The following is a 25,817-nucleotide window of genomic DNA, read 5'->3' on the forward strand; positions in this document are numbered from 1 at the left end:
ACTTCTAGAAAACATAGAAAAAGGATTTTTAAAGGAATTTATTGATCAATCAAATCTGCTGATCGAGTTTCTGCGAGACCAACTACTTATCTTTCTTCTATGCTCCAGCGCTAGTGGAGACGTATCCATATAATGCAAGGATGCTGTAGCAAGAACTAAGATAATTATTCTAAGTGTATGAATGGGCAATGTAGGATAACTTACTATTCTAGAATATTTGAATCGAATCTGGAATACCGAATCTTATTCTATTTTTGTTGTTATTCAAATGCTCAAATTCTCTCACGAAAATTATGGATAGAAAAATAATGGGTTCGAATACTTGGGACTTAGGTAGTCTAAATCAGGGGTGCCCAACTCAAATGAGGACTCGTGCCAAATTTTTCAAAATAATCTTGTCGCGTGCCACGCAAGTTGTTGTTATTGTAAATTAACTCCCGTAAAACACACATCAAACAAATTTCAATAATTATACCGAATATCTATTGATTGAAACAATTTAATGTCCTGAACAACAGCTGATTTTGATATAAAGGTGATATTTATTTTAATGTATATCATTAATAAAAAAAAATTTTCACAAAACCGTCCGCGTGCCACGTTTGAGCGTATGGTGTGCCAAATTTGGCATACGTGCCCCGTTTTGTGCACCCCTGGTCTAAATGTACCATAATAATATACCTATGGATTGGGGTCATGGAGGGCTACTTATCATTCATCTACGCTTTTTCACCAGTGGAGCCGCATGTGTATAATGTAAGGATGTTGTAGCAAAAGTAGAAACAAACAGAATAAAACAAGGCAAAATGATAAATCAGATAGATTTCCCAAATACATAAAAATATTTGATCTTGACTGTTTATTTATTTAATTCTGAGTAATGTAATCATTCTGAAGGAGAGGAAAGCCAAGCAGAAGGCTTAATGTCATGGTGAATCTTTAATAATTGGATACAGAAAAAGTTGGGATAGTTATTTCCATATATCCCAGGGTAAGCCAATGAAGTAGCTCAATCAACCTCAAAAAGTATGGCACTATCAGAAAAATGTGGCACCATTAGCACAATGTGTGGCATCATTCACATGCCAGTGCCATGAACCTCCCATTCCAGTTCCAGTTTCCTTCTTTCTTAATACAGATCTTTAAAACATATTAAATGGTGGCACCAATATTAAAAAGTAGGCACTGTCACAAAACTGCGGCACCAATGTCACAAGCATAGTCAATCACATGCCAGTGTCAGGAACTTTGTGTTTAAGTTTAAAAATCACAAACCAGGCACTCAACCCGCAAAAAGTATGACACTTTCACAGAACTGTGGCACCAATGTTACTAAGTGTGGCATCAACCACATGCCAGTGCCAGAAACTTTCTCTCAGAGGTTGCTGCTGTGAAAAATTCAAACAAGGCATAACCTCAAAAATTATGGCATTGTCACAAAATAGTGACAGCATTTCGACTAAGTGTGGCACCAATCACATGTCAGTGCCAGGAACTTTCCATTCCAGTTTCCTTCCCTCTTCATACATATCTTTGAGCACAGTTTGCTGAAATTTCAGAACTTGCGTCTCATTTTCAGTTAATTCAAGATATTTTTTGTACAATTTCAACGCAGTTCGTGCGTCCTCTATGCTGTCATGATTTTTCTCCTGTATTTTTGTCTCCAGAAAATACCACGCTAAGAAACGAAGCGATATGAAACGTTTTCTCGGCAGATGGAAAAGGTAGACAGTGTCTCTGATCTGTGTTGCTGGGACAACTATGTTTATAACCTGAAAATTAGAAACAAGTTGCGTTAGGATAATCACATTTATCACAGATGACTTAAGTAAGTCAATAATTTATATTTACACATACTGAAGTTGAACATTTTACACACATTATTGAAAAAGATAAATTATGCATTCCAGTTTGAAGGGAGAAAAGAAAGATAAACCAGTTTTCAGTGTTCTCATACTGTGAATTTGGAATATCTAAGTAAGGAAAATAACTCTGTTTGCAATATGCAACTTCAACGCCATTATTCATTGTTTGGAAGAAATCAAAGTGGCCAAATAATCGGATAGAATCCCAGAAAATTTCATCAAGTAGCCAATACCACCCATTTTTTACATCAAAAATTGGCTTCGACTTATTAGCCAGAAAAGATAGTTAGTGCTCATATTTATAACAATTTGTCTATTTGGGTCCAAATGAAACAACACACGTGCTTACTCACCTTAAAATCTTTTCTCAGTCCATGGCCGATGATGATACAACCACAATGTACAAGATAACTTAGTTTGCAATACGTCAATTTCAACGTTGATAAATGTTTTGACGAGATCGACACGTCCAAATCGCCGGGTAAAATCCCGGAAAATTTCGTCAGGTAGTCAACGACCTGTTCTTGGGTCGAAATGTAATCGTCAATGAACGGTAATCCTTCAATGTCGCCCTCCCCTCGGACAACAGTGACTCGAGCGAGGGATAAATGACTCGGCTTGATCGTGGACCTTGTGCCTGAAGAAAGAATAGATTTTTGTTTTTATGCACTTTTATTTTAAATTAACAATTGTCAATAACCCTGGCCTCCCCCGCGCAGGGGGCAAAAACAGTATTCATAAAACAAGAGAGCTATGCTCAAATATATGGACACGTAGCGCCACCCAATGGCAATAATTTTGATGACGTCATAGCGAAAAAAAAAGTAATAGCCTTCTGGAAAAAAATTTTATCTTTAACCACTGAAAATTTCAAAGCAATTGATCCAGTATTCGAAGAGAAAAGCGATTTTTTAAAAATGGAGACGGAGACAAATACCAATAACAATAACAACAAAATTTTGAAACGATCGTTATGTCCACTTCGTGTCCAATAAATACAATTGAGAATATAACATGAACAAAAAATTAAATCGAACATGTAAAGAATAACAAGTCAATATAAAGAAAGAGTACAGCTTATCTAACTGAGGCAGCCCCTCAAAGAATATAAAAAAGAAACTCATAAGCAAAAATAACAAATATAAACTGGTAGCGAGGGGCTGGCAAACTCGGCGATGGGTTCTAAACATGAAATAATCTAACTGAATTATAATTACCGCTAGTTTTTTCCTATCAACTGGGGTGAAATTCAGAATCAATAATGTGGAAAAGTTTGATAAATTATCAAATTAAACAAAAAAAAACAATCAAACTGATAAATCCCTGGAAAAGTGTGGACCGTTTTTGGGGAGTCAAATTTTACTTTTTGTTGTTTGGTTAAATATTCTTATTGTAATACATCTTGGAAAATGTCCATTTCGTTTTTAATTCGATTCACAACCACCGTTCCTCCTCACAAAAAAGAATTCTACACAATATCCATTATTAAGTGCTGAAAATTTTGTTCAATTTGTCTATTTTTTTTGAAGATTTTTTTTGGCACCAAAATTCTCCCCCAAAATGATCCACATGACTACTTGATAGTGGAATAAAGTCTTTGTTAATTTTTAACCTTCCAATATCGCCCTAAAAAAATTTAACAAAATATCTACACTTACCATCGCTATGCAGCTCCGCCTCTTCGTTATTTAACGTCACAAATTCAGCATCAAGGGCCACAAGCATTCCGGGGCAGGATGGCAACTCCGCAGGCATGAGGGGGGTAAAGGTTATGGGTGCAGGGGATTGGGGGTGACTTTTGGAAAGGCTTTCTGATGGAGAAAGTATGGAAGCTGTGAGAGGGAAAGCCACATTGAAGTCAGATCTGAAAATAAATAAATAGACTAGAGCAGTGGTTCTCAAAAAGGGGCGTAAACAATTTTTTGAGGGGGCGTGTAGCAATTTAAAAATTAAAATATTTGCTAGATTTATCGTGCCCGCCTTATTTTGGATATTTACATTTATTTCATTATTTACGTTCCATTGACATTTTTTCTATGTGTTTTTTGAATAAAACATACTTTCGCCTCACTATCTGTTATTTGTAGCTTTTTGTTGGCTAGTTTTTTTTAAGGTGGGATGCGTAACTCGACAAATTCTAAAAAATGGGTGTGGCTTAAAAAGATTAAGAACCACTGGACTATGGGTTTATGAAAAGTCAAAAGTAAACTTAGAGAGAATACACAGGAACCTAACAATGTCGACTTAACAGGGGTGGTCTCGTTAGGGGACACGATATTAAAAGTTCGGGAAGTCCTGTTCTAGTCTACACACCTTCTGAACATATCTCTCCTAGCGTAGTAAATAATCGCAGGCAGTTTCCATTGCAAATCAAAGTCCACGGCTTCCACGGCGTCGATCGAACAGATTTGGAAGTCGTTAAAAAGGTACCATTGGGTGTGGGTGACCCCTTCCTTCAGCTGTGAAAAATAATGAACCATTATAAGCAGATCTTTACTATTGCTACTAAAATTATCGAGCAATTTTGCAAATTTGCAAGCGATTACACTCTCCATGTTGTAGAAAAATTTTGATTCACAGAGTCTAGACTAATTTTTGGGTTCGACTACAGCTCTTATCTGAGAGAAACTCATTTATAATTACCCTGTTAAGCATGGCTATTGTTAATTGATTTTTGTAAAAACTTTTATTCAAATTTCGACTCCATCTCCAGCTCCAAACTCAGAGGAAATCAAATTTTGATAAGAAAAACTTTGTCTTGTACAATTTAAGTTTTATTTAATACACTGTTAACCCTTTCCATCCGATTTTTATTTTTTATTAAATAATCGTATTTGCTACGCCGATTTTATGCATTTGTACCCCCACAACTAATCGATCGACTAACGAAAAACTAATGATCCTCTGCTGCCCACTGACGGCTCGTTGGAAAGCTTAATTAAAGAGCTTGCAATTAACGATTAAAAAAAAAAGTTTTTTTAAAAGTGGTGGTCTGAGTCACAAACCGGATAGAAAAAAGGCATTTATTTTTCTTGGGAGTTGAAACTTCAAACCGTGATAAAAAATAGAAATATTCGCTAAATCCTTTACTGTTACCGCTTCGTGGTTGGCGAACAATAGCATAATATTGCTGTAGCAATTTCGTGATCCAACTCAAAATACTTTGGTAGATGGATGGGATAATATGTCTTCTATTACCACCCAAAAAACACCGAAATTTGCATAAATTTCAAAAACACTCCCTCGTTCCGCAGCAAATAAAATTCCCGTCGTAAACGAAAGCGAGATTTACCGTCGCTTATGTTAATCTCGAAGAAGACTTCTTATCAATAAACTAAAACCCGGTAAAACTAGACCAACAGTTTGCGACCGATTGCTAAATAAAACAGTGGAGTACATCAACGTACCCGCCGCAATCTAGCGATTTTTGTCGTGGGTACGTATACGTGCCCACCGCACGGAAAGGGTTAATAACTCTTAGTCTACTTAGTCTAATTACAAATCTTGACTCCAGCTACAACCCAAGAGGAAATCAAGTTTTGATAACAAAAAAAAATCCCATGTAAGCGTTCTTTGATAGATTGCCAAGTACGATTAGTAAACTTAGTAAAATTATTTGATTATTCATAGAAAATTTTGGGGGCTCCCGAAGTATGCGAACCAAGATGGCGGACATCGGAATGTAATATGTGTACTAGGTTAGGGTTAGGCCATAATTTTAGCTATAAATACTACGGGAGGCTCTTGGCTAGTCTTCGATCTGATAATAGGACTAAAATAAGGAAAATTGGAAAAAAATTATCGCCTAACCCTAACCTGTTACGTTCCGATGTCCGCCATCTTGGTTCGCATACTTCAGTAGGGCCAAATTTTGACTGATTCATCACCATTGGAAGTCTGAAAATTTGGCGCTCCCGTAGTATGTAAACCAAGATGGCTGACAATTGAACATAGTATGCGTACCAGGTTAGGGTTAGATCATAATTTTATTCCAGTTTTTCTTATTTTAGTTCTATTACAAGTTCGGGGACTAGTCAAGTGACTCCCGAAGTATTCGTACCTGAAATTATGGCCTAGCCTGGTACACATCTTGTCCGCCATCTTGGTTCACATACTTCGAGAGAACCTAATTAAAAATTAAAAACCTGATGGTATTTCTCTCCGACGTTAACATGAGCGACTAAATTTCCGCCAGTTCTTGGATCGACAATATGACAGATAGTTGTGTAGAGGTCATAAGTTGATTCCTGAACAATTTCATTGTTCGTGTCGCCGTTGTTCGCCTCAATGAATTCTGACTTCTTATGATGTGGACTTTTTGAATCGTTTGAAGTAACCTGATAATTGAGAAAAAGGCCATTATAATCGAGTCATTATTTATAGAAGACTTTGGGTTGCTGAAGTATAGGAATGAGCAATTCAATGCCAAAGTAGGCTATTCAGTTTAAAGTGACCTAAAAATTGAGTGAAAGTTTAAAAACTTTGCCATTATAATAAAGTTAGGCTCGAGTCCATATTAATAGAAGAGTCAGGGTTACTCAGGTAATTTAAATGAAATCACTCAAAATTTTTGAACAAACATAGGGGTCAGTTTTTTTTAAACAAACAGAAATTTTACACAAATGTCTGTAAATGTAACTAGTTCTGGGGGTTCCCCCAGTGGGGGTCATGGGGGTAGTTCAGCGTAAAAATCAACTGAACTGCCATTTTTTAGCTACTACAGTTCAGAGCCGAATTCTGAAAAATCCCCAGATTTAATCAGCCCAAAAATGATACTGAGAGAAAACCAGGAAAATAACTATTACACTATAGCTCTGAAAATACACAAGACACATCCAAACTCATAAAAAAGACTTCTGTATAAGGCAATCTTTTGGTGGCTATACCTCCTTATACAACAATCAAATGTGGCCGCCTAAGAAAAAAATTGGGTACTCCCGAAGTATGTGAACCAACATGGCGGACACCGCAATGTAGTATATGTACCATGTTAAAATTAGGCCATAATTTTATTCCGATTTTTCTTATTTTAGTTCTATTACGAATTTGGGGACTAGCCATGTGACTGCCGTAGTATTTGTACCTGAAATTATGGCCTAACCCTAACTTGGTCCACATATTACGTTCCGGTGTCCACCATCTTGGTTCACATACTTCGGGAGTACCAAAGTTTGTACATTCAACTCCTGCTCAAAGGCAAATTTTGTAAAATCCTCAAACCTTTAATTCCCCAGACTTAGTCAGCGCAAGAGTAATGCTAAGAGGAAGCCAGGTAGCTTTGTGTTGTTGGTCAAACGATAAATCTAATCCTTCTCTTTCTGCAAAAACGTTCCAAGCGTCGCTGAAATAATAAAACGTAATTTGTGAAATATTTGATCACTTGGTGGAGTAGAGGGTTGAGAGAGATATCTTAATTTTTTGGAGGATAGGACTGGGCTATTCTAAAGTACGATGCAGGATGGTCTTCAGATCGAAGTTTAAAGCAATATTCGATGAAATGTTTGAAAATTAAAAAATGTTTTTTTCATTTTCTGAAAACTTTTTTGGAATTTTTACCCTGTCAAATTGAAGCCTCAAAATTAAATAAACAAGCTGTTCGCAACCGGTGACCCTTGACCCCACCAGGTTAGGCCAGGTCACAAAACTCGGCAAAAAACAGATTTCATTTTCAATTCACAACGAAGCTCCGTTCTTCCTAGTTTCATTGCTTGATAAGGTTTTATTTCACAAAATGTTTTCACTTTGTTGAGCATGAATTTTGAATCTAATTTGAATCTACTAATCAAAATAAGACTATTACGTACCACTAGAACAATAAACAGCGGGCCATTAGTGCCAAAAGGGGCCATGAACCATAAAAGGTTGGGCACCACTGGGATAGACAATGCCAAATTTTTCAAAGCCCATAAAGCTGACTTTACAGTCCCTTGTTCTGAGTAAAAAATACAAAATTAGACGAACCTTTTATCATCTGGCATAGCCGAGTCATTTTTCTTTCCAGTATTCTCTCCATTTTCTTCCTTTGACAACTTCCTTTTTTTGTCGATTTCTGATACTCTTGCTGCGTTCATTTGCTGCAATAATTCCATTTGTATTTTCCAGAATTGCATTTCGTCGTCACGCATGAGTCCACAATTTAGTGCAAGAACTTCTGGCAGGGATACAGGTGTACGTAATTGTTCCATTGGTTGATAAGTCGCGGAATTTGGATCGTAAGATTTGGTTTGCACTTTCGAGCAAATACTACGTGTTATAATGTCTGTAAATGGGACTAATTTGGGGGGTTCCCCAGGTGGGGGTAAAGGGGGGTAATTGAGCGTAAAAATCAACTGAACTGCCATTCTTTCACTACTATTTCCATTTTTAAAATTTGTTGAAATTTTCATCTCGGTTCCGAATATTTTTTCCATCGCGGTTTTATTTGGCACATTCGGTTCTTTCTGGAAATTATAATCCGGGCTTCTCGGTGGAGCTTGGGACAACTCCGTTTGTAGCTGTTGTAAAATAAAGCAATTCCAGTTCTGAACGAGTTGAGAGAGATTTCCATGAGTTGATGTTCCGACTTGTTCCGGTTGAGATGAATTCTGCACTAATCCCAATGCTGTAGCCTCTGGAATTGTGCGAAACGCTCTCAGAAAATTGCTTGCTTGCAAAACTCCCCCTGAAGAAAAAAATGCACAAATTTTTATTTTTTATCATGGGGGGAAAAGAAAGCTGATAAAATAGATGGCAAAATATGGCCTCTCATCTGGTTACCAGTCCATGTCTGGTATGGGATTAGTCAGCCAGTTATTTATTTCAGATGCGTGGACTTGATGGTGGTGTAAGATTACATGTTTAATAATATAGGGAGAGGAAAGGGAATAAGATGGATTAATGAATATGGCAAATCATGACCAATTAGAAGTATCTGACTGCTATGGGATTAGTTAGCTGATTATTTGTTTAAAATGCACAGGTTCGATAGTGGTGTATGAAATAAGTCAGTCGAAAAGACGCCTTAATTATATGTGGGAACGCCAGCCTCCTGTTCAGTTAGGATTAGGGTCATGTCGGGTATGAGATTAGTTAGCCAGTTACGTTAACCCCCCTTAGGAGACTGGGGGTTCCAGCAATCCGCATACGAACAATTATGCCATACAAGATTCGAACCTCGTGCAAGAGCAAGCGTGTTCCTAATGCTTAGCAAGATGTCAGTGTCGATTTTGATTGATCAAAGTTGGGAAACTTATTTTTTTATTGATATTGTATTGTCACATCGTACAAGACTTTAGACAAAGCCTGTTTTAAAGAGACTTCTTATCACAGCCTGGGTGAGTACGTGGAAAATCGTTTCTTATTCGTGGAATAAGATTCCATGTTAAATATGAAGAAAGGAAAGGCGATGACACGACTTAATCATATGGCAAACTTCGGGTATGAGATTAGTTAGTCAGATACGTAAATGCGAACACTCAAAGGATATTTAAAAGTGCAATGGCAAGCGTGTTCTTATTTTTCTTATTTTAGTTCCAGTACGAGTTCGAAGACTAGCCAAATGACTCACATAGTATTCGTACCTGAAATTATGGCCTAACCCTAACTCAGTACACATACTACGTACCGGTGTCCTCCATCTTCGTTCGCATACTACAGGAGCACCAACGTAAGCGTATACACAAAAATATCCACACCCCCCCCCCATCTTCCCAAATTTTGGTTCTCTACGATTTCACCATCAGTGGCTTCATATTAATAATGTGAGATGAGGGCTGATCTAAAAAAAAAATTACCTTTAGACAAGTCTTGCATACGAAACAGGAATCCCAATTCTTCTGCCAAATCAAATTCCTTTTCCAAATTATGATACTGGAGCAAACTGGACCTCAGTGGCTGCAAGAAATAGAGTACTTGCAACATGCTATTGCAATAAGCATTCAAAATGTTCGGATCCAGACCGGCAAAATTAGTTCTGTTGTAGTGCTGTATCATACTATCTTCTTCAAAACCCAATTTTGAATATTTTAGCGAAATTTTACGATATTTTTTCGGTACCATGTATAAGTGTGGTTGCTCCTCTCGCCCTAGTGGTGAGTCTGGCACAGCGGCCTTTTTCCCCATTTTATCCTGTTTCGCAATGTCTTTTAACTTGTATGGGACTTGATTCCGACGTCTGTTGCCTGGGTTAGGGGCGTATCCGATTCCATGAACAATTTTCATCGTTTGAATAATATTGGGGTCAATCGGGGGCGGTCTACGGCTAACTGGGTTACAATATTTCAACGGCCAGTCAGAAAGAAGTTTCTCTCGACAACGAGGCATTGGAATCACAGAGAGTGGAATTGAGTAGTCGTCAATAGCGATTCTATGCTCCAGTGGTTCCGGAATCGGAGCAAACTCCGGCATTTTTTGATATTGGTGAAAAGTTGGGTTCGCTGAGGAAGACCAGAGCTGTAAATGTCCCCCAGAATCTCCGAACGCCAAAGTTTGCATTGAATTTGACATCGCGAAACTCGTTATATTTCCGCACATGTTATTTAACTGATATATCGGAGTGCTTGGAGTAACAGCGGCGTTGTCCTCGATTAAAATAAACTGGCCTCTCTCGTTCATAATAATCAAACGTCTCGTGTACGTCGGTATAAAACGCACAAAAGCTGGTTGTATGTGCGCTTGAATGGGGGTAACTGTACGCATCATCCTAGTGTCGAAGACCTTGATAACTCGATCCAAAGTCAGTGATTGAGGAATACTACGGTCCATTCCATGGCGTAAAGAGTATCCGCAAGTAACTAACAAGTGGCCGTGGATATCGAAATCCGACAACGTTCCTGTATGAGCGTTAAACACATGCTGCGCTTTTAATGTTTCTCGGTCACGAAGTGTGATGCTTCCAGCAACATCTCCGCAACAGATAAATCTCGGACTGCTTCGAAACAACATAACTCCGTTTTCCATTTTTCCTTCGTCAGTGAAGTCACGCACCGGTGAAGCTCCAGTATTTAAATCAAGTTCAATCAGGCGCGATGATTTTCCACCAATCAAAAGCGAGGTATCTTTATACAACATGGAGGACTCGATAGAGAAGGTAGATTCTGGCAGAAACTCGTATTCTTTTAATCCAAATTTTGAGTGGCAAGTTACTCGATCTTTAGTTAGAGACAGAACACGATCTTTTACCGTCTCGATTCCAATCACAGGATTCCTTGCGTCGATCTTAACAAAATTAAAATACTTTAGAATATTATGGCTAGGCTACCAGTTCTCAACAAGTGGGCCATGGCCCATTTATGAGCAACAGAAACATTTTCAGGTGGGCCATGAACCTATTGAAACTGATAAGACTTATCTATCGAAAGTTAGGGGATCCTCCAAAACAGCGTTCTTACTCCATAGTGACACCCTGTGTCCCTAATTAATCAATAACTCGCTAATTATACAACATAATTCATCCAAAATCAATAGGCTTCTGGTATGACATGTGATGAATGCACATGCAAAATCTGGAGCAGATTTAATCTCGCTTTCGTGAGATATCGCGTGCATCTAACAGACAGACAGACAAACAGACAGACAAATACCTATCAACATACTTACCGATTACAATCGATAAGTAATAATGATGCTGTTTTTTCTACTGAGTGGTAATTTACATTTTAAATATGTCTATCTTTACGAAAATAATTTTTTCCCTTCTCTCCTAGTTTTTTCCTTATATGAGAAAGTTTATGGGCCACAAAATGTTTTGTGCAACAAAAGTTGGCCCCAAAAGAAAAAAAGGTTGGAAATTTGGCTAGGCAGTAGACCTAAAGGATTAGGAATACGCGAACTTATGATTATCTCTAAATATCCTATCTGGGTTCCATGGTTCAAATGCTGTAGGTGATATTTATGTGCAAAAAATTTTACCTCTTGCCAATGTAGGGTGGTTCATGTAACTACATGGCAGGCATATTTGTATTGCTCAACAATGCAACACCACTGACAATAAGAATAGGGCTCAAACATTTACAGACTTTTAAATTAGGCTTTATGACCTCTTTTGTGACTGCAGCTTCAACATAAAGGAATATAAGTACCAATATGGTGGTAACTAATTTTTTCCCCTACTTTACATCAAGTTGTGTAAAGGGAATGAATGAAACCTATAGGCAGGGGGTATATTCACTTGACTAACACAGACAGTCCCTGAACTCGTAATATAACTAAAGAAAGGAAAATTCAAACAAAATAATGCCCTAACGGCGGTACAAGAGTACCAAAAAAGAACTTGATTACCTGAAACGATGTATACTTCTGAAGGCTTGCTCCACAGTATGATGTGATGTGTCCGCCCATATTTCCTGACCAAAGTAACTCCAATTCATTGTCAAACGATAGGGCGCTAGTTCCAAACCGGGGGGCTCCATCGATCAGCACGGAGTGTAACTCTTTGTACTCGCCAGCCATGGTTTATCCAAATAGTGGAAATCCAAATAATCTATTATTCCGAATATTGATGTTGCAGTATGTATAGAAGTCGATAAGAAGCTAATATTAATTTATTCAGCTAATCAGTGATATTAGCTTACCGCATTTACTAATTTTAATTTCATAAATTATTTAATAAATCTGAATAAATAAATGTATCAAATATATGTGTACCGTATATCATATCACTTGAAAAATTCAATAAGTTATGTATGTTGAAAAAGTTTAAATTGGGGGGTATTTGGGACTAAGGTCATAAACTAGAAGTCGGTTGGAAACCAAAGACTTATCGATCGAAGGTAAGGAGATCCCCAAAACAGTGGCCTTTCTCCATAGTGACACCAGGTGTCTCCTCACTAATTAATTATTAACTCGCTAATTATACGACATAATCCATCCAAAATCAATAGGCTTCTGATCCGAGCTAAGATGAATGCACATGCAAAATTTGGAGCGGATTGAACCTCGCTTTCGTGAGATATCGCGTGCATATAACACACAGACATACAGACAAATACCTATCAACATACTTACCGATCAAGATCGATAAGTAACTAGAGATACCATTTGAGGAATTATCAAAAACTCAAGGTGACAAACTCGAAATGAAATGTCATCAACAAGACTCAGATGATCGAAAAATGAAGAGCATTGATAAATGAAAGCAAAAGTAACATTAAACAGTGGAAAAAAGCTTCATAAAAAGTTCCAAGGCTGTGAGTTTGGCATCTCGTTTTTGTCGGATCCATATTTTCAAACGCCTTCACATCATTCCAAACCCCGACTGGATAATTACTATTTGTTATTTAAAAATGTCGCAGGGGATTAGCGCAAAATTTTCATCAATCTTGAGTAAAAGTCAAATTTTTTAATTCGAAAAGGGGGTGCAAACTTTTTTTCAACATGACGTCAAGAATTGATTGTTAATAAGATCATTATTGTTCTAAATTAATTAGTCTTCGGGTTTTTAATAGAAAATGCATAGATCAGCATAATATCAATATGCATTGCATAATACAGAGACAAAAAATTGATTATATTCCATAAAAAATTGGGAACAGGGTGGCGCAAATACAGAACCCTACTTATACAAAAATTAAAGAAATTTATTTAACTCTTGAACTTTCGTTTGTGTATGATCGTAAAAGTTAAACAAGAATATTGGTCAGAGACCAAAGACTTATCGATCACAAGTTAGGGAATCCCCAAAACAGCGCTCTTACTTCATAGTGACATCTTGTGTCCCATCACTAATTAATTAATAACTCGCTAATTATACGACATAATTTATCCAAAATCAATAGGCTTCTGGTAGGACATAATTATGATGAATGCACATGCGAAATCTGGAGCAGATTCAATCTCGCTTTCGTGAGATATCGCGTGCATCTAACAGACATACAGACAGACAAATACCTATCAACATACTAACTGATTAAAATCGATAAGTAACAATCTAGACTGCTTTGCTCTCTAGAACAGTGATTCTCAAACACTATAGGGGCGCAGACAACTTTTTGAATGACGTGAAGCTAATTAAAAATAAACATATTTGTTAGATTTGATCTTTACATTTACATTTATTTCCTTATTTACGTTCTATCCACGTATTTTCAACGTGTTTTTTTAATAAAACATTCACCTTACTATCCGTTATTTGTAGCTTATTGTTAGCTAGTTATTTTTGAGGTGGGGAAAAACATGACAAATTCTGAAAAGGGGCGTGGCTTAAAATAGTCTGAGAACCACTGCTTCTATGTTTCAAATGTTTTGTTTCTTAGGTGACCATGTACTAACTACATCATAAAAAAATTTGTTCAAAGCAGATAACACACTCATTAAAAGGTAATAAAAAGAATAGATGTGCAATTAGGTGTAACATATCATAATTATGGAAATATCAAAAGATTAAAATAAAAATATTTTTCTGTGTGAAACATTTATTCATACATTTTGCTGTTAACAAGTTCCTATACAACCGGCGACTGTTACCTTAAGGAGCTCATTTTTATCAACTCACACAGCTGGGGCATACCCAGGGGGGAGGAACATTTGGGGTCTCGCCCCTCACTCGTTTAAAATTTGAAAAAAATTCATTTTACCCTCTAAAACCAGGTTTTGGGATCCGCTGGCTGTTGTGGTCAAATATTTCAAAACCTCCCCCTCCCCCCCTTCAAAAGTCCTGGCTTCATCCTACGAACAGGGTGATCAGAGGTGCTATGGCTTAACATGATGCGCCAACCGCCGGTAGTAAAGTAGATAAGGTAAAGTGGATAAGTATGCGCACCAAGATGTCGCACAACCTGAACTCAGGTTGTGTACCAGGTTAGGGTTCAGGTTGTGCGACATCTTGGTGCGCATACTTCAGGAGGTCCCCACGGACCAGGCATAGTTTTGTAATGAAATAAAAAAAAAATATATAGAAAATTAGAAACCTTGAGTGAATAAAATATGCTATGATCTAGAATAAATAGGTAAAATAACAAATAAAAACAGAAAATATAATTCGAAAAATTGTCAAACTGTTGAGGCAAGATAGGGTCATATACAGCGTTTGCCAACCGAGGGGAATCCCCCAAGCAAAAAAAAAAATTCTTTGTACTTGTGTGTATTATTGCCAATATTTGTTTATTTATTTATCATTACTGTACAGCATTTCTCATTTATGGAAGAAATTTAACTTGTATTTGAGTACGGTATTACTAAGATTCAAAACTAAATTTAAAAAATTGTCCCCGTATCGAATAACAGCAAACTGTACCGATCTCGTTATGACTAAAAGGATATAAAAAGACTAAATCTAGATAGTTTAAAAAACTATTTTTTCTACAATCTCCGCCCAGCAAAGAAAATTATTCGTGACTTCAACCAATTTATGGAATTGCTGTAATATATTTATAAAAACTGTCTATTATATCTAGAAAAGGTTACATTAGAACGTGCATAAGGTATAATAATATGATCAGAATTTCCTGACTGGGAAATTTTAGTTTTATTTGAACACCACAAACTGGCTGTCAAACATCCTTCACATTAGGATAGGATGGAATATACATATTTGTCCCAAGGAGAGGAAAGCCGATAAGACGTCTTAATTATATGGCAAACCCTGGCCTCTCGTCAGGTTACCAGTACGTGTCGAGTATGAAATTAGTGGGCCGGTTATTTTTTTCAGATGCATAGAACATTAAAAGAGGTAACACATATTGGGGGGGGTGATATGGAAAATCTCACATTTTAGGACTAAAATTGGTCCTGGCTTGTTAGCACTGGTATATGAACTTTTCAGATGTCTTTCCAAACAGTGTAAAACATCCAGAACTCTAAGGTTAATGACACACATACAGATCGAGTAAAATAAAATCGATAAAAACAAAACTTTGGTGCTTATCTTATAAACAGAGAAAAACAAAATTGTTCTGCATTGGCTTATTGGGCAGTAATTCAGAAAACTCACATTTTTAGTGTTAAACTTGGCAACAGTTTGTTAGCCGGAAAACATGTTATCTAAAATCTTCAGATGTCTTTCCAAACAGTGTAGAACATCCAGAACTCGAAGAATGACGGTACACATACAGCTTGTTTCGTGTATTTCACGTGACATTCCAGATCTTGAAATTGCTTCTCCACAACAGCGACAGATGAAGGCAGTGCTATCCCGTGAGAAAAGTATTTCCCGTCATTTTTTAAGACTTGCATAGACAGAGACAAAATTTGTCGAGAAAATGCTATCTGATCCTCAGACTGGTTCACGTCTATCGGAATATCAGTAAGGTCGTTGATGACGTAGTCGAATTTTTTCTTTTCTGATGCATATTTTTTAAGGTACACGACACAATCGCTTATGATAATTTCGTAATTTTCACCACTGAGGGAGTCAAGAGCATCATGGCAAATTCCTCGCAAATGTATTTTCGCTGCATCAATAACCATTTGATCAATGTCAATCACTGTTATCATAGAAGGGCCGCGATCTCGTAGATAATGAAGTATTCCCCCGTCCCCTCCTCCTAAGATCAATACAGTCTTATCTTTGTAATCTTCCTTATCATATCCAGTGATAGCTCGAGTGTATTCGAGATCACTTTCTGATAAATTCAAATTATTATCGAGGAAAAGACATTTTCCATATTGTTTCGAATTCATAATTCTAATATGTTGATACGGCGAGACCTCGTCAAAAACTACGGAGTCAAAATCAAACTCAAATAACCAACCGTCCTCGCAATCATACGTAGAAAATGGACGCCCACGTTTCAAACTCGGGAGGGAAGGGAAATATCTCGTTCTCGGTGGTTCCACGAAACTTAACAACTGAATAATTTTCTCAAATTTTGAAACTTTTGCTTTAAAAGCTCCGTTAGTGACACCAGGTGTGCTGATATCAAGAGTCAGAAGCACGCCATCAAATTCGAAGCCCCGTACTAAAACACTGATGCCAGATTTCGAAGTGAAAAGGGCTAAAAATCCAACATTAAATGACTTGTACATGAGATTGCAATCACTGCACAAATAATTTTTAATCAAATCCGATACATTTTTGATGATTTCTTCCGCTTTATCTTTCTCTAAAGACCAAGATTTGAGTCGTAATTCAAGTAGCCACGTATCCATAGCAACCAAATCAAAGTCCAATAAAAATCCTTCAATGGTTTAAAATTTGCTTCAAAATTGGGGAAAAGTACTGCTAAGGCATGCTAAAAGCTGCGCAAGTTTGCTCAAAACATAGACACTCAACCAGAAGTGGGTTCTGGTATAAGTTTGCCTAAAGCAGGGTCATAAGCCTTCAAGCACTGTAAGCAGTTAGTGATGTCCAAACAGCTAAAAATATAAATATGCTCAAAGCAAGTTAGCTTGAAGATTCAAATTCCTCAATCCAAAAAGATGACGATAGAGGAGTTACAAACAGTCATTGAAGTGCGAAGAGCTGTCACAAGTTTGCTCAAAGCAAGGTCCCGGGCCCTCAACTACTGGAAAGAGTACTGATAAAAGAGTTGCAAGTTCGCTCAAAGCAAGATTCCAAGTCCTCAAGTCTATGTGGAAAGAGTCCTGATAGAAGAGTTGCAAGTAGCCAATGATACTCTTATCAGTTAGATACAGATATATCCCTGTGACATTTCAAGTCAGCACTGTCAAGGAAATGTAGCAGAAACTTGTTCCATTCAAATGTTGGTTAATGATTCCGTAGTACCAAAGATTGATGGGAATATCCATGTATTTTTGTTCCGACAGAATTGAATTTTGAATGGTTAAAATAAGTCCAAATACTATCTTAAATTAAACAACCTGTAATAAATTAAAATGAGAAATTATTTAGAATCAGCATGATGATAAAAATTGCAAAATAGGCAAAATTTGAGTATTCTAGTAACAATATACCTGGCAGAACTAAAAATTATTTTCACCTCGTTTAAAATATGTTGACAAAATAGGAACTGTGTTGGGCAGGAACGGCTAAAATTGAATCTATTTCGAATATTTGTTCATATTCAAATATTCTCAGGCCCGTGGACTATGGGAAAATCCACCAGAAAATATCAGTTGTAAAAATTGTAAGCACTTGTAGAACATAAAATATTTTCAGCTAGTTTTAAAAAAAGATGACGAAATAGGAACAGTGTTTGGCAGAAATGGCTAAAATTAAATAATTTTAAATCTACTCTGAATAAATACAGAGTTTCCCCAAAAATGAGACCGGGTCTTATTTCTATTTTCTTTCAAAAAATAACGCTAGGGCTTATTTAGGGCGATGTCTTTTTTTTAATTTATCAGAAACAAAAATTCAAAGTAGAGAATTATGAGATTTTCAAATATACATAAATATGACAATCGATATTAATTTACTTCAAAATTACACGTTTTTATTTTTGCACTATCAACTAGGTCTTATTTTTAAGGGATGGGCTTACTTTAAAATCATTTTAAAATCCAGACTGGGTCTTTTTTTAGGGGAGACAAGGAATATATATTTGTTCATGTATTCTCATGCCTGTGGACTATAGGAAAATTCACAATTGATCAGGAAAATTTGAATTTGACCTAAAGTCGTAAATGATTGAAAAGCAAATTAAACTTTTGTACATGTCGGACCTCCCCCTACCCCTCCTCGCTACGCTGGAGTACCCAAACTATTTGGGTATTCTGAACGCGATTATCACTAATTATTTTCTGAGAGTTTGAAGATACAACTCCATTTCTTATTCCATGGTCTAATAGTTGAAAAAAGTTGACAAAACTGCAAAATTGAAAACTGAATTCGGAACTAAAGTTGACAGATATTTGGAACTACGAGAACAAAACACAGTAATGTACAAAAACGTTATTGAGTACTACAATGAATTTTACAGTAATTGAAAAGGTAAAAGCAAAAACTGGATGCCAAATAAAAACATCATGTTGGTTGGGTGCTACCCTGCTATTGCCATAACCCAGGGGCATAGCAAGATATTTTTAGAGGGGGGGGGGGGGGTTCGAAAATTTTCAGAGAAGCCGGTAAATATGGGTTTTCATGCATAGCAAATAGTTTGAAAAGACATGATCCATTCTTTTTAAATTAATCATTAAAATTAATCACAAATTTTCAATAACGGAAGACATTGCTTGTGAACCAGAAAGAACTGTCCCGTAGACCTCTCGGCTTAGGGTACCTGTTTGAACTGCCATAAATTTAAGATAAACTAAAAAGGTCGGAAATTAGATGCTGGGCCCTAACGAGATAGCACCCAAATTAGAAAGTATAGAATGCATGAACTGCATAGTATTTGAAGCTTCATCTGCACATGGTAATGAATTTAAAAAACTAGAATATCGGTTAAAAGAAGAAGACTTATCGATCGAAGGTTAGGGGATCCCTCAAAACAGTGGTCTTACTCCATAGTGACACCGTGTGTCCCATCACTAATTAATCAATAACTCGCTAATTATAAGACATAATCCTGATCCGAGCTATGATGAATGCACATTCAAAATTTGGAGCAGATTCAAACTCGCTTTCGTGAGATATCGCGTGCATCTAACACACAGACATACAAACAGACAAAAACCTATCAACATACTTACCGATCTTAAGATCGATTAGTAATAACTGAAAATATTTCTAATGATTTTAAACCAGGGATGTGCAACCTTTAATACAAGAGGGCAAGGTAGGAATATCTGAGTGAAATCGCGGGCCGCACGTTTATTCAACATAGGCTTTCTAGTAGTTGCAAGCACAAAACTTTGGTTACTGATTTTATGACACGTGTTGTTAGCTCTGCATAAGCTCAGGTATAAGTTTTGCAATGCAAAGGAATAGGAATTACCTGCACATACTAGATAGGACTAAATTGAAAACTCGTTTCGTGGGCCAAACACTATTTAAAATTGGCACTTCTCTGTGGGCCTCATAATTTTTCCTTGTGGGTCGCATTTGGCCCGCGGGCTGCACAGCCCTGCTTTTAAACAATTATGAGTTTGGGTTCCTAGTTCAATTCCGACCCCATTACAGCCACCCCGAAGAATAAAGTGGCAACATAACAGAGGGATTTGGTTATGAGCATAAAAACAATGAAGCATGACTTGCAGCATTAGTTCCACATATTTCAAATGAGCATATTCTGCCAAAATATATGTTATGATAATTTTAGTTGAAAACGAGATGATTGCATTTAATCATATTTGAAAAAATGAAGAATGACTTGCAGCATAAGTTCCACATAATTCAAATGAGTATATTCTGCCAAAATATAAGTTATGATTCACAAGAAAAATCGCTATGATTGCGCTTTATTCTAAAAATGTGATGAGGCCTGATTGAAATCTGACAATATGTAAAGAGTTACTTTTATTATTTGAACTTGAATATGGAATTTTTCTTTTTAATAAATAAAATTAAACTTAAATCATAATTTTCAATCAACATCAGAATAGGCAAGCCTATATATAAATTTTAAAATAGCACCCAGTGGCGCAACCAGACCGTTTTCAACGGGGGGGGGGTCCGACAGGAATTTACACAGTGCAACCACGACGTAAGTCGCAACGCCTCTAGGTGTCGCCCCGCTGAAACGCGATAAATTGCTCGTGGTTAAAATGGAAACGCCATCGATTAAATCCCAGCCTTCAGCTTACCTTGCACTCGTTCATTAACGACGCTTCGCTATGTCTTGCACCTCGTGGGTAGCAAACACCGTTCATTACATTCCAGCGAATTGCTAACGAAAAGCTGTTAATTATTTTCAACATTTCCCTCGCTTTGCGCCTCGTGGATAGTGAAACACGGCTTGAATAAATTCCAGTGTTTCCCTAGTGCCGGCCTTGCTCGTTGGGTGAATTCGTCAAGACTAAAAACAAAATGCACTTCTTGCGAATGGACCTTTTCCCGACCCTAACCCCAGAAAAGTTCTAAACTAAACTGAAGCTCACCGGAAGACATGATGACAATTAAAATAATTGATTTACAACTAATTTTTGGAAACACAACTAAAAAATGACTAATTTAATGCAGGGATGTCCAAATCGAATTTAAATTCAAATATCGCAAACTTCAAATACTGTTTTTTCGTGTTTATAATAATCCCGAATATGGCGCACATATCCTAGCGTCGTCCATGTGTGGTTCGGCAATATATTACAGCTGACATGAAAGAATTTCGATAAACGCCGACTTGAAGAACTTATAAGACTTCAAGGACGTTTTTGATTGAAAATATTTTCTTATCGTGTATTTTAACTTAGTCGAGATGGTTCAGGCGTCCTCGGCAAATTGTGTCTTAATTAGTTGTTTTCATTCTCAGTTTCGATAGTGACCGAACATAACAGGAAATTTTTTCATTACTTGTAATGTAGCGCATATAAAATAGCTCTTAAATAGTATTTAATATCTATCGCAGATTTCGACGGCATCCGGCGTTGATGACAACATCGTTCAGTTTAAGTTAGCGGTATTCATTTACAAACAAAAATACATAACAGCCGACATGAAATATTCAAATCAGCGCAGAGTTCAAAAATAAAACACGTTTTATGGTCTTAATATGCACATAGAAAGAAGAAAGGACAGAGAAATAACGACTAAAAACTAAGAACGGTATGGTATGTTTGTGTACTTTTGTTTACCATCGTCATCATAATCAAATTAGTTAAACCCGATTCCCAAATTTCCGTCCGCCAATAATGGAGAATAAAGATGGAGAAACGTGTTTTACTTTTTGAGTCGGCGTTGATTTAAATTTTTCATGTTATGTGTTATAATTTTTCGATTATAAACCAATACCTCCAACTTAAAATGAACGATATTGTTATTAACGACGCCGGGATAACGATAAAATCTCCGATAGAAACCAAATAATATTTAGAAGCTATTTTATAGAGTGCAAGAAATTAAAAAATTTCCCGGTAAGTTCGATAACTATCGAAACTGAGGATGAAAACAATTAATTAGGGCAGGATTTGCTTTTAAGTTTATTGCCGAGGCGCACAACATATCTTGACTAAATTGAAATATACGATAACAAATGTAAAAAATTTTCAACCAAAAACGTCCTCGACGTCTTATAAGCACTTCAAGTCGGAGTTTATTGAAAACCTTTCACGACGACTGTTAGTTATTGCCGTACCACACATGGCTGCGATAAAAATCAATATTTTTCCGAAAATAATTTTCGTATCCAGATTTTGAGAGTTTCTACTGCATTATTATAACATGAAGACGGGCGGCGATACATTGCGTCAAGATGATGAAGCACGAGAGTATTCGTCACAAGAGAGAAAGAGATAGCATTATGCTATTGTCGCTTTCAATTCGCATCGACAGCGCGCGATTTCTACCTTTTTGAGGTAACATATCTCATTTTCGAATACAAACATATACGCGGGGATAGCGATTGTTACGTAACTAACAGCAAAAAGGTATGATTGAAGTCGGGCGGTGTTAAATTACGTCGAGGTGATAAAGCACTGGAAAAAAGTAGTTTTCACCGGATTGTTATGACCGTGGAACGACGTTGTTTGAACGTAGAACGATAATAAAAAAAAACGAATTTCAAACGGGGTGGACACGACCCCCGTAACCCCCCCGCTGGTTGCGCCACTGATAGCACCTCTTCCATTTACCATTATTTGACCTGAATCATTCAAGCGCAACTTGGCAGAATTCACAGAATTCATAAATCATTGAAGCGTTATTAGACAGAATTCACACAATCTACAAACCAATGAAGCGTTACTAGATAGAATTTACACAATCTATAAACCATCGGAGCGTGATTAGACAGAATTTACACAATCTATAAATCATCGTAGCATAATTAGACAGAATTCCCACAATCTGTAAACCAATGAAGCGTTACTAAACAGAATTTAGACAATCCGTAAATCATTGAAGCATGATTAGACAGAATTTACCTAATCTATAAACCAATGAAGCGTTACTGGACGGAATTCACACAATCTATAAACCAGGATTTCCGAAACTGGGGTTTGAGATGATATGAAATAAGTCTGAAACATATACAAATAAATCATGATCTTATCAACATGCCGTTGACCTGCCAGTATTCAAAGTTAGTATGTATTTGTTAAAACTTAGATGAGTTTTATTTCGGTAATGGAAACATTATCCTTCCTCGTTGGTCAGGCACAAAATTTGATATGACATAGGATGAGGGCCCGTCAAAATTATATTCACTAACAGCGGTCTGCCGCCCGAAAAGTTTGGGAAATCCTGCTATAAACCATCGAAGCGTAATTATATAGAACTAAAACAATTTTCAAATCATTAAAACATGATTAGACAAAATTTATACACAATCTTAAACCATCGAAGCGTGATTTGACAGAATTTACACAGAATAATCTAATGAGGTGTGACAATCTTTAATAAAAATCATTCAAACATGACTAGACAGAATTCACAGAATCGATTACCTCTATCAAAGAATAACAGCCTAACTAAAAACTCATAGGTAGTCGGATTAGACAGAATTCCCACTACAAGGGGGGTTTGCTCCAAAAAGGCAAAACTGGAGAAAGATGATTTTGAAAAAAAAACAAAAAAAATTGTGAACGGTTGCTTCTTTTTGGAATACTTCGCTTAAAAATCATTTGAATATGACTAAACAGGATTTACACAATTGATAACTTTATTGAAGCGTGCCGGCACAACTAAAAATCACCAAAGCGCGATTAGACAAACTTTATAAAATAGAACCAACTCCCCTGTTAAAGTCAGATTAGACAGAAAGGGGCATTTAACTAAGAGACAACACTAAATGGCACCAATGAATATTTTCTATTCTTAACTCCTTACTCTAAACTTTTTATTGAATTACTTTGAATGAATATTGCTTCAAACTAGGATCAGATACCAGCTTTAGAGAGGACTTTTTTCATAGTGATATTTCCAAATTAATTTTCTCGAAAATTCAACAATCTTGAATCCTATGAATCCTTCCATATAGTGTAGAAAACCCATTGCTCTAAATAGGACGGCACACAGACCTCTTTCTTCGTGTATTTAACGCGACACTCCAATTTCTCGAGCTGCGTTTCGTACATTGCGAGTGCATTTTGAGCCAGCAGTGAGTTCCCTTGAGTGAAATATTTTCCATCATTTTTCAGAACTTTCATTGACATCGATAATATGAGACGCAAGAAGTCCCAGTGATCGCCTACTGGCTCGGTGCTAACTGGAATCGCAGTTAGGTCGTTAATTATATAATCAAACTTTTTCTTTTCTGCTACATATTTTTTGAGATATTTTACACAATCGTCTACTATGACTTCGTAATTTTCACCAGAGAGGGAGTCAAGAGCATCGTGGCAAATTCCTCGCAAATGTATTTTCGCTGCGTCAATAACCATTTGGTCGATATCAATCATTGTTATCATAGATGGGCCGCGATCTCGTAGATAATGAAGTATTCCCCCGTCCCCTCCTCCTAAGATCAACACATTCTTATCTTTGTAATCTTCCTTATCATATCCAGTGATAGCTCGAGTGTATTCCAGATCACTTTCCGATAAATTCAGATCGTTATCAAGAAAGAGACAACCTCCATATTGGGGTGAGTCCATAATACGAACATGCTGGTACGGAGAGACATCATCGAAGTGAACACCTTTAAAATCGCGCTCTACTAAGAGACCGGTGAGCAAATCATACTTCGAAAACAATCTCCCTCGTTTCAAACTCGGCCATGGTAAGAAGCCTGGTGTTTTCAACTCTTCAACAAAACTCATTTTTTTGATTTTATCATTAAATTCGCTTAGTTGCACCTTGAAGCATGAGTCATCAATTTTTGGAGTACTAATATCAATAGTCAGTAAAGGATAGAGGTTTACAGATTTGTTTCCTCGGAGTAAAACAGTCTCGCCAGATTTTGCAGTGAAGAAAGCTATGATTCCATTATTGAATGACTTGTGGACCAGCTCGCTTTCGATTCCCAAAACTTTTCGGATTAGAGTGGATAATTCATCTATTAGATCTGCGGCCTTGTCTTTTTCCAAACATTCAGGTTTGAGATGATATTCCGTTAGCCAAGTATCCATGGTGTCATACGATATGATACTTTTATAGAAAACTATTAAGCTATGTTAGCTGTGAATGTGCAAATGTACAATATAAAACAGTTTCCTCTTACAGCATGGCACACTATCCAAATTCCAAGAATTTCTCTCCATTGGGCTCAATAAAACAAACACTCTATGTGTCTAACAAACAAGGGGTGTCTGGCACCACGTCAAATGCTTCATATCGTACCATACTTGTCTCAATAATAATCTAAATTAATCGTGCCCGAATTAATCGCTAACTCTCGAATGCCACGGTAAATTTTTTTTCCTCTTGTAAATCGGATTATTTTTTCCCCAAGGAATTCAATGATGACAATATTAGATTGCGTTTATTTGCAGCATTTGCGCAATTTCATTATACTGTATTATTACCGATATTGAGGGACAACAATGTCCAAACGTCTCCCAAAGAAGGGGTGTCTGTTACTCAGTAAAATGGGATTCTCTAAAACTAGACAATGTTGCTCGATCTGTATAGTGTGCTCCTAATACCAAACAGTAATAGTACCAGGGCCCTACTTCAATTTCTTACCTCCTGCAAATATTGAAGTTATATCCTGGCTGCAAAATCTGGAGTTTTTTCAATTCCCCCCCAGCGTAATAACTCGTTCCTCCCTCTTCCCCACTATAAATATGGCCACAATCCGGCCCGTCAAGACATTTAGTGTAGCCCTTTTCAACAATCTGATATTCAAGCAATTTGGCATTTGACTCCAACTATAATCAGGGTGGCAAAGCATTTTTTTTTTAATGTCTTTATATTAAATACTGTTCCCTCATATCTCTGTATCTACAAAATCTGTATTCAATTTGGGAATTTTTACAAAATTATTAAAAGGGTGTGGCAAACAATTCTTAGTCTTTATTCTAATTTCTTCTTTACCTATTTATTTTTTTTGTTTGTTTACTTATCTAAAGCTTCTCTTTTTTCTAACTTTATTATGGTCC

At 36.7% G+C, this 25,817-nt stretch overlaps 2 protein-coding genes and 1 pseudogene across 2 annotated transcripts; all 3 read right to left on the bottom strand.

The window, feature by feature from the left end:
- Window positions 1-54: 54 nt before the first annotated feature.
- On the bottom strand, window positions 55-21,028 carry LOC120343959 (PAN2-PAN3 deadenylation complex catalytic subunit PAN2-like). The gene is made up of 10 exons (XM_078112797.1): window positions 19,358-21,028; window positions 12,123-12,832; window positions 9,638-11,060; window positions 7,827-8,526; window positions 7,086-7,206; window positions 6,011-6,202; window positions 4,179-4,324; window positions 3,524-3,729; window positions 2,219-2,502; window positions 55-1,772 (listed from the first exon to the last, which is right to left on the bottom strand). Exons 2-10 carry the CDS (start codon window positions 12,291-12,293, stop codon window positions 1,476-1,478), a joined length of 3,540 nt encoding a protein of 1,179 aa, XP_077968923.1. The 5' UTR covers window positions 12,294-12,832; window positions 19,358-21,028; the 3' UTR covers window positions 55-1,475.
- Window positions 12,842-19,364, bottom strand: LOC120345154 (spermine synthase pseudogene; annotated as a pseudogene).
- Window positions 21,029-21,189: 161 nt separating the features above from the next.
- LOC120343898 (spermine synthase-like) lies at window positions 21,190-24,890 on the bottom strand. The gene has a single exon (XM_078113067.1). It carries the CDS (start codon window positions 24,843-24,845, stop codon window positions 23,736-23,738), a length of 1,110 nt encoding a protein of 369 aa, XP_077969193.1. The 5' UTR covers window positions 24,846-24,890; the 3' UTR covers window positions 21,190-23,735.
- Window positions 24,891-25,817: the final 927 nt, after the last annotated feature.

Source organism: Styela clava, chromosome 5 (genome assembly GCF_964204865.1).
Source record: "Styela clava chromosome 5, kaStyClav1.hap1.2, whole genome shotgun sequence".
Taxonomy (NCBI): Eukaryota; Metazoa; Chordata; class Ascidiacea; order Stolidobranchia; family Styelidae; genus Styela; species Styela clava.

Excerpts from the sequence above, each read along its gene's own strand:
- LOC120343959 (XM_078112797.1), bottom strand. The coding sequence starts at position 12,293 with ATGGCTGGCGAGTACAAAGAGTTACACTCCGTGCTGATCGATGGAGCC. Across the intron at positions 2,503-3,523 it reads GGCGGAGCTGCATAGCGATG|GCACAAGGTCCACGATCAAG; the intron begins GTAAGTGTAGAT and ends TTCTTTCTTCAG. Across the intron at positions 1,773-2,218 it reads GACTGAGAAAAGATTTTAAG|GTTATAAACATAGTTGTCCC; the intron begins GTGAGTAAGCAC and ends TCTAATTTTCAG.
- LOC120343898 (XM_078113067.1), bottom strand. The coding sequence starts at position 24,845 with ATGGATACTTGGCTAACGGAATATCATCTCAAACCTGAATGTTTGGAA.